The sequence below is a fragment of the Eurypyga helias genome, unplaced genomic scaffold (genome assembly GCF_000690775.1).
Source record: "Eurypyga helias isolate BGI_N326 unplaced genomic scaffold, ASM69077v1 scaffold100, whole genome shotgun sequence".
NCBI lineage: Eukaryota > Metazoa > Chordata > Aves > Eurypygiformes > Eurypygidae > Eurypyga > Eurypyga helias.
This window is the reverse complement of record NW_010224811.1, coordinates 2,861-11,668: the sequence shown is the minus strand read 5'-3', so window position 1 is coordinate 11,668 and position 8,808 is coordinate 2,861. Positions and strand designations below refer to the sequence as shown.

Below are 8,808 nucleotides of genomic sequence, written 5' to 3'. Positions count from 1 at the left end.
AATGCTCTGCCTAGAAGGGTCCAAGCAGAACAAAACCAAAACATTTCTTCAGCGTGTAAAAGGCAGGCTGCATTTCCTCTGCTTAGGGCACTGATGAAGCTGTGGCAAGACATACACACAAAATCTTGGCAGCTATATTTTAGAAGGGTATTTTAAAAAACCCCGAAGGAATATTCCAGAAGATCGAGAGGAATAACATACAGCACTGGGGGAGGGTAAACCTTGCAGTAAAAAAGAAAACCCCAAAGCTGTGCCATTTATCTTGTTCAAAAGGTCTCGCGGTGGTCTTTCCTGCAGCTGATGTTCACACAAGGCAGCAGTACGTACAGCAGTGCCCTTTAGCAGGCAAAGCTGCAAGTTACCAAAATTCAGCCAGGAAAAGATAGAAACTTTTAGGTAACAAACAGATAACCAGGCAATGCCATAAATCCTTGCATCCCAGATGCCCGTAAGAATCAACCCTGCCCTTCTTTACCAAATGATGCGTGTTCTCTTTGCTGCGAGCTGCAAGTGTCACTGGTACAGGCTTTTTTTGCCTTCTGCCTTAAACAGCCCTGAGTCATAATTCATGCTCAAGAACAACTAATTTTAAATAAACTAGTTTCTGATGTGTATGCACCATTAAACCAAACAAGTACTACTGGACCACAGCAACATTCCTTACTTAAAATACCACTTTCACATGATTTCTGCCAAAGTAGCAGATAAAACATGTGGGGTTTTTAACTGGAACAAAGCACTTACCGTAGCCTCTTCTTAAGTTGTAGACTATCGTGAATAATTCTTTTGACAAATTCCAGTTCTCCCCCCTCAGCCATGATTTCTGTGATCCCTCCTGTATTTACAGAACTGGGAGGGGGACGCCGCGGATTTCGAGAATTTACGCCCTAGATAAAAAAAAGAGAACATTTGAGATCGACATTTAACAAAATGTTAAGCCACTTTGTACACTACTCCCTGCCTCAATCTTTAGTGGGTAGCAAGTGTCACCACCTCTAGCCATCCTCCCCACACCAGAACCATGGATAATAGACAAAGATCTGTTCAAAATAAGGACAACAGAGCAAATTCCCCACAATCTCGAACCTAGGTGAGTTACTTGTCGCCCATCAGTATCCTGCTAACAGGAACTATGTGGTAAGACATGCTGGTTACGTGCATCTACACAATTACACTGTGAGTGCTCAACTTTAACACTTAACTCCCTAATATCAGGCAGCAAAAAGAAGATTTAACTTGACTATATACAGTGGGCATTGCAAGAACAGTTCTGAGCTGTATGCTATTGCCTAAATCACTAAGGAAATGAAAAATACAGGCAGGCACAATGCCAGAAACTAATTCCTCTGCACCACTGCTACACAACAGTCACTGGATTTCAGATTTACTACCTGTCTACTTTCCAAACAAATTCTCTAAGACAGTAAGAACTCGTGAAAAAATTCTGCAGGTCATCCTCCACTACAGGAAGGGTAACAGTGATGTTTTTCAAAACTCCTTTGGGGCAGGGGTGGGGAGGGAGAAGACTTAAAATGCTATTTCATAATGATTTGGGATTTCCCACTCAATCTTCCCTGAGGGAAGAGGTTGAATTGTTGCCACCCACTCACTGAACACTTGAAGTGCATGCAACATGTGGTTTGTCAGCTTACCTTCGCTTCCAATTGGTTGGCAAAAAAGGGGGGATTGCACATGCAGAAATCATAAACAATCTCAGATTCCTCTTTCAGTGCATCCATTAGTAGAGTCTTCTGTGGAACCTTAACCACTAATAGAAAATGGGAATTTGGTCAGTAAGGAACTTCATATTTTAATTGCCATTTAAGGTTCAGTCTTTCTTGAAACAACTAAAACCTGTACTTTCTAAACAACACCTTCTAAAAAAAAGAAGTAACAAACATCAGCATGCAGATAAAGACTTCAGGTAACGGATTAGCACACAAACAGGTTGTATGTTTATACACTAGCAGAATTACACGAGTCTGTTTAAAACCATAGGAATTGTTTGAGTTATTCGGAGTTCCTCAACGCAAATACAAATTCACTTTAAGCCCTTCCAAAAATTAAAACAAGTGTCAGTTAATCACCTCACAGGCTCCTCAGAGATAAAACAAGTTCCAGTCTAAACAGTTTATTTTAAGGTAGAGAATTCTCAAGAAAAGACACTCTTCGGTCTTTCCAGAAAGAGAAAGACTAAGATAAAGCTATTTTCACTGAAGTTACACAACACCAAGCTTAGCTTTAATCTGATCTTATAATAAACCAGAATTACTGTGTGAGCAACACTAAGCAGCCTGCACAGGAACTGCAATCTTATACAATTTAGAAGAATCACAATGGAAAAAAAAAAAAAAAAATCAGAGTCCCTTTCTGGACAAACCTTTTCCTTACTAGGATCCACCAACTTACTATTACCCACCACAAGGATGAAGGCAAACATCCCACATAGATCTCCATTATCCTTCCCCTAAGATTATATCATTCCCTTGGAAATCGTGGTCAAGTCCTGCCACACATCTTCTGACGACCACAAGAATTCCAGCCCACAGAGCGGAAGTGTAAATAGGGGTGAAGTCCAGCTAAAGCATGCATAAATTATTACAAGCAGGACTTCTTGCAGACTTCACTAGCCCTGCAACTCGCGTATAACGCACATAGAACAAAGATATTTAGAACGGAGGCAGAAGGCATTAGATTTACTAATAAAGTTTATTATTAAGAAACACTAGATGTTTAGCTTATGTAGGTTTTAAATAGATTGAATCAAGCATTTAGCATCAGAACACAGGGGCTACAGCATACTGTTGAGCGATGTGGTATACCGTTTGCTCATTACCAACTTAGCACGTGGCTAGATTTGCTGAAGCCTGAGGCCACAAGCCGTGAACATTCACCTAGATATGCTTTCAGCTAGGACAGAGTTAGTTTTCTTCTTAGTAGCTGGTACAGTGCTGTGTTTTGGATTTACCGTGAGAATAATGTTGATAACACGCTGATGTTTTGGTTGTTGCTAAGCAGGGGTTATCCTAAGCTTAGTCTGGGAAAAAGCAGGTGCACAAGAAGCACAAACCGGAAGGTAAGGAGGCTACAACCATCAGCAGATGCTGCAGCCCAGCAAGATAAACCCAGTTAATGACCTGCCTGGAGACAGAGAAAGAATCCAGTAAGGTGCTAGAAAACCCCAGACCAGAAATCCCCATTGGGCCAAGAAGGTGCGTGAAGCATGAGGGGCAGGGTGCACAGGTTGTACGAGTGTAATTGCTCAGGTATTCCATTGTTCGGGGTCCCTCTCCAGAGGCACCCAGCTCGAGCTGGGGCTTTTGTCCACTGTACCACCAGAATAGATTTATTTTTTATATATAAGACTTGATACCCGAGATTGTGCTATGGGAAACCTAGTGCAAAACCTGAGGAAAGGAAAAGCATTCGAGAGAGAATATGTGCGTGAAAGGAGTTGCAATGGGGACCCGTCGACTCACTGGAGTCACCCACAGTGAAGGGACTCCAGTCCTAGCAGGAAAGACTCAGGTGGTGAGTGTGTGACCCCTAGGCCGGCATATGCAAGCTCAAGTGTTCCCTCCCAGCAGTCTGGCAACACAGACAGGACCCCAGGCCATCACCTTTGGATCCTTTGTCTCCAAAGATCCAACCGCTGGTAGCAGGTGAGTTCGCCTGCTCACTCTGGAACAGGAGGCACCCAAGGGGGAGTGTTAAAATCCCCTGCGCAGACTGAGTGGAAATAGAGCAAGAAGATTCTCACTGCAGCTTTTGGTGGTGTGTGGCCTGATCAGCCTAAGGCCCACAGGGCTGGTGCATGGCCTGATCAGCATGGAACGCAGAGGGATAAATAGGAAAGTGATCGGAAATATTCCCAGTACAGAGGAGGGGATAGCCTTGGCCGAGGTACTTCAAAATGGGAAAAGAATTTTGGCACAGCAGGTCTATCAGAAGAGCACACAGCTACTTTTTGTCAAGAAGACTGGCCATGTATAACCAGAGATGGAAACTCGGCAGAATGGTGGCCAGCGCAAGGAACCTCTGACCAGCACACACTTACCCTTCTGTGGCAGCACCTAGAGGATAGGTTCCCAGGACAAATGGATTAGATATGTCTGGGCTGATTGGGCGTGGGAAAGAAAACACCCATTCACAAGCGTGGGATGAAAGAGGCATTGCCAAAGTAATGCTGGCAGTAGCAGAGGCTGCAGCCCTGGACAAAGCCTCAGACAATGCCCCAACCATGTTTGTCCCACCTAATGCTCCTTGTCTCCCAGTTCTGCTCTGTTGGCTGCCACACTTTATCCTATGATTTCTCACGTTGCTTAATCCTGCTGCCATGCAACCGGGGGTGGCAGGCAGAGCGCCACCTGTATTGCACGTATTTACTAAACAACCTTGGAATCCTATGTGTGACTTGGCTCTGTGGGGAAAAATAATGCTGAGGGAGGATGCTGAGAAACACACTCACCTGGTTTCTAACCCGTGCACTGGGCAAGAACCCAGCTGGGGACATCCCACATGTTGTGGAGGGACTTACTCCAACCTGATGGGAGAAGGACCCTGCAGATCTTGGCAGGGGTGGGGGGCGGTGTAGAAAGATTAGAAATTTTTAGTATGTGGGTAACCCAATTGGACCAGTGGGGACATGTCATAGGTAAATATGAAGGTCATGAAGTTGAATTCTTGGTAGATGTGGGAGCCACATTATCCTTTTTCAATTTTACCCTAATAGGGTCAGTGATCCCATGCAGAATTTTAATACATGGAGTCACAGGACAAAGAGAGCAGAATTTGAGTAAAACCCTATTAGTAACCACAAGAAACAAGTATATGGGGACAACCTGTATTAGCAGAGGACTCTAGAGGTAGAATCACAGTTGTCACCTGAAGGAACAGATTTAATAGTCAAGGGAACGGCTGCAGTCACTGGGAGCCCAAATGACGAGCTAAAAATAGCAGTATTGAAATGCATACCAACAAAGCTGTAGGCTAAAACTAGCATGGATGCAGGATTACTAGTTTCAGATCAACCTGTAAACACAAAAACAAACAGAGAAAAGGACGGAGAGTTGGGCGGAGAGGGACCTAATGAAGTTCAGCAAGGGCAAGTGTAGGGTCCTGTACGTGGGAGCAAGTGTAGAGTCCTGCACCTGGGAAGAAATAACCCCAGGCACCAGTACAGGCTGGGGTGACCTGCTGGAAAGCAGCTCTGCAGAGAGGGATCCAGGAGTCCTGGGGGACAACAAGTTAACCGTGAGCCAGCAATGCACCTGTGTGGCCAAGGCCAGTGGTATCCTGGGGTGCATTAAGAGTGTGGCCAGCAGGTCGAGGCAGGTCATCCTCCCTCTCTACTCTGCCCTGGTGAGGCCCCATCTGGAGTGCTGTGTCCAGTTCTGGGCTCCCCAGGTCAAGAAAGACCAGGAACTCCTGGAGAGAGTCCAGCAGAGGGCTATGGGGATGATTAGAGGACTGGAACATCTCTTTTATGAGGAAAGGTTGAGAGAGCTGGGTCTGTTTAGCCTGGAGAAGACTGAGGGGGGATCTCATCAATGTTCTAGATATCTAAAGGGTGGGTGTCAAGAGGATGGGGCCAGACTCTTCAGTGGTGCCCAGCAACAAGACAAGGGGCAACAAGCACAAACTGGAGCACAGGACACTCCGTTTCAACATGAGGAAAAGCTTCTTCACTCTGAGGGTGCCAGAGTATGGGAACAGGCTGCCCCAAGAGGCTGTGGAGTCTCCTTCTCTGGAGATAATCAAAACCTGCCTGGATGCGTTACAGTCCAACCTGCTCTGGGTGAACTTGCTTTGGCAGGGGGGGTGGAGTAGATGACCTCTGAAGGTCCCTTCCAATCCCTACCATTCTGTGATTCTGTGAACCACCTCCCCTGGCTGCGCACCAGTATCCAATTCCCCAAGTAGCTGATAAGAGCATTCACAAGCAAATAGATCGGCATTTAGCCAAAGGAATTTTGAAAGTGTGCGTCACCATGTAATACTCCTATACTCCCTGTAAAAAAAAAAAATAGATTAGATGAAGATGGGGACATGGAATACCATTTTGTAAAAGATCTACAGGCAGTTAATCGGCACATAGTGGCTCCCCATCCAGTAGTGCCTGATATACTACACTTTCACAAACAGCATATTGGGCAAGCTGTTTCATTGTGACTGATCTAACTGCAGCCTACTTTAGTATCCCTTTAGAGAAGGGCAGACAACCTTTGCTTCTTTTTACATGGAAAGATCAACAATTAACCTGGATGCATCTCCCACAAGGATCTGCAGGGTCTCCTAAAATTTTTTCATGAATACTGATAAATTATTTGAAAGACATTAAACTACCAGGTGAATCGGCTCTTTTATAATATGTAGATGATTTGCTAGTGGCAAGTGAAGATGAGGATGCCTGTGTAAGAGACACTATACATTTGTGTACTGCCTTAATGAAGAAAGGTCATTGCACATCTCCATCCAAACTTCAGCTGCGTCAGAAGAAGTTAAATGTTTAGGGTTTATCCTCAGGGAAGGGCAGCGAGGAGACATTTACTAATAGATAAATGCTTTAAAACATCCAGCCCACAGTTATCAGATTATTTCACTGCCTTTCTTGTTAGCAATACCCTTTTCAATTTTATGGAGGAGGGAGGAAGAAAAAAAAAAAAAGGAAAAACCCACACAGAGACTTTGGTACGGTAGAGAAAGCAGACAATGCGACTAAGATGAGCAGAACTCTGCAAACAGATCATGTTAATCTGAGCAGGAACACACAGTCTACTGTATATGCAGTGTATTTTTTTTTAGCCTTTACAGTCCATCCCCAGGTTTATGGATTTTGCATATAAAGGAGAGGATCCTTTTGGAAGAAGTTACTGCAAACAGCCTTTCACTTTCAGCCACAAAAATGCTACTTTTTTATTTCTCTGGAAAGAACGAAGCTATGATGCCATCAGTAAACTATCGCCACACTACTGCTGGTTTTAGTATCGCTAAATTTTTTTTTCATTGAAGTTAGAAGAATAAAGACTATATTCCAATGGTCTCCAAATGAAGTTATTTGGCAAAAAATTCAAGACAGACTCTTACAACATGACAAAAAAATCATGTTGGGTTTGGTTTTTTCTTTTTTAAAAGCAGAGGTATAGAAACATTTCTATTATGACTCCAAAATGCCTTGTTAAACAAGTTGCTAGTTGCAGTAGTATACTCTGCTCTAGCTAAATAATTCAGGCCCAGGAGTTAAAAAGTATCAGGGGGGATTAATTCCCAGGCAGCATCTGGCTGCAGGTACCACCAGGGGTATTGCTCTGCCCGTGGCTCTGGACACAGGCAATCAGTCATTTTCTCCAGCTTACCATCTCTAGCACAACAGCTTCACATGAGGCATTTCCCTTTGCCACAGGTTTTTCCAGAAGAGTGAAATACCACCAGACCACTAAAAATCCTATGATGTAACAGAAAAACGTCATTGTTCCCCACATCAAGTCCTGGATCTTAAAGTTTGACATGGAGGAGGGATGAAGGTGACAACATTTTGGTGAAAAGGATGCTTCCAAGCTCCAGCAGAACTGAAGTTTTTATTTCAAAGCTGAATAATGGACCTGGCTTTTTTGCATACTGAGTTCCTACAGAAAATTTCCCAAGCTCATCCACAGAGCAAACCTGAGGTACTGCTACTACTACCACAGGCCCTGTTAGGACTTCATTCAGAATTAAAAGCAAAGGAGACTCCCTGCATAAGATACCTGTATGTGGCAGTGTCCCAAGAACTGAGGGGAGGGAGCACTCCAGATCTCCTAGCAGCAGAAACGAAGTATTTCAGTAACAGGCAAAGAATATGGAGAGAGAAAAACGCCACATGGTGAAGTTCAACCTTCAGATCTCCGTAAGGAAGAACAGCTCTCTATCCACACATCCCATTCTAGACAAGTTGACTTTCCAGTTTAGGCGTACACAGACCTTAGCAAACATTCTGCTTCAGTAAAAACAACTGAGCGTGTATTTGGCAGGAATACAGATTCTGTTATGCCACTGAAAGGGAAAAAATAGGTCACAACGTTCATGCGCTCCTAAATACTTCCTTACATCATACCTTTTATGAGGTCAGACAAGTTATTCTGTTCCACATTTTTCTTGGCGTAATTGAAGCACATATCATCCACTTCTGTTGCAAGAAAATACCAGCCATTCAGAGTTGCTCCAAGTAACGGGTATATGCAAGATGCTCCTGTCCCTGCAGGAGTGAAAAGCCATGAGAAAGGCAGAATGAGTCTCTGGCGTTATGTAGCATGGCTGTTAACCACGGACTTTTTACAACAAAAAGAACTAATTTCAAGAAAACATCGGTATCATCTACTGCTCTAAAGTTCTTTACTGAACTTTATCTTCCTAATTTGAAATACAGCATTGTCAAAGATGCATTTTTGACAAAAAAAAGAATTTCATAATCTGTAATTTTCTAGTAAACAATCAACTTATTTTTAAGCTATCATTTTCTACAACAGTGATTAATTTATATAGTGGTTTAGAAAAAAATTATCACAAATACACTTTTCTGCTGCATTTTTCTGTTATCTAGCACAAATAATTTACTTTGATACACACAGTGTCAGCATGGAAAGACACCGGCTCTTTAAGGAAGGACAGGTGATGAGGGGGTGTTGCTCTCAGAGAGCAGCTGGAGGGCATGGAGCTCTGCCTGGGGATGGATGAGGAGCTGACCCAGAGCTTATGGGTCAGGATTAAAGGGAGGGGATGGAGAGGGGATACGGTAGTAGGAGTTTGCCAGGACAAGCAAGTGGACGAGGA

General features: G+C 43.7%; 1 protein-coding gene across 1 annotated transcript in view; it reads right to left on the bottom strand.

The window, feature by feature from the left end:
• Positions 1 to 740: 740 nt before the first annotated feature.
• Positions 741 to 8,808, bottom strand: part of LOC104506029 (methyltransferase-like protein 16) — a gene marked incomplete at its 5' end in the record, with an annotated part of 10,834 nt that continues 2,766 nt past the window's right edge. Inside the window, 3 exons of the mRNA XM_010146833.1 lie at positions 741 to 887; positions 1,653 to 1,768; positions 8,093 to 8,233. Of these exons, the coding sequence (XP_010145135.1) occupies positions 741 to 887; positions 1,653 to 1,768; positions 8,093 to 8,233 (404 nt within the window). The remainder of the gene's footprint in view (positions 888 to 1,652; positions 1,769 to 8,092; positions 8,234 to 8,808) is intronic.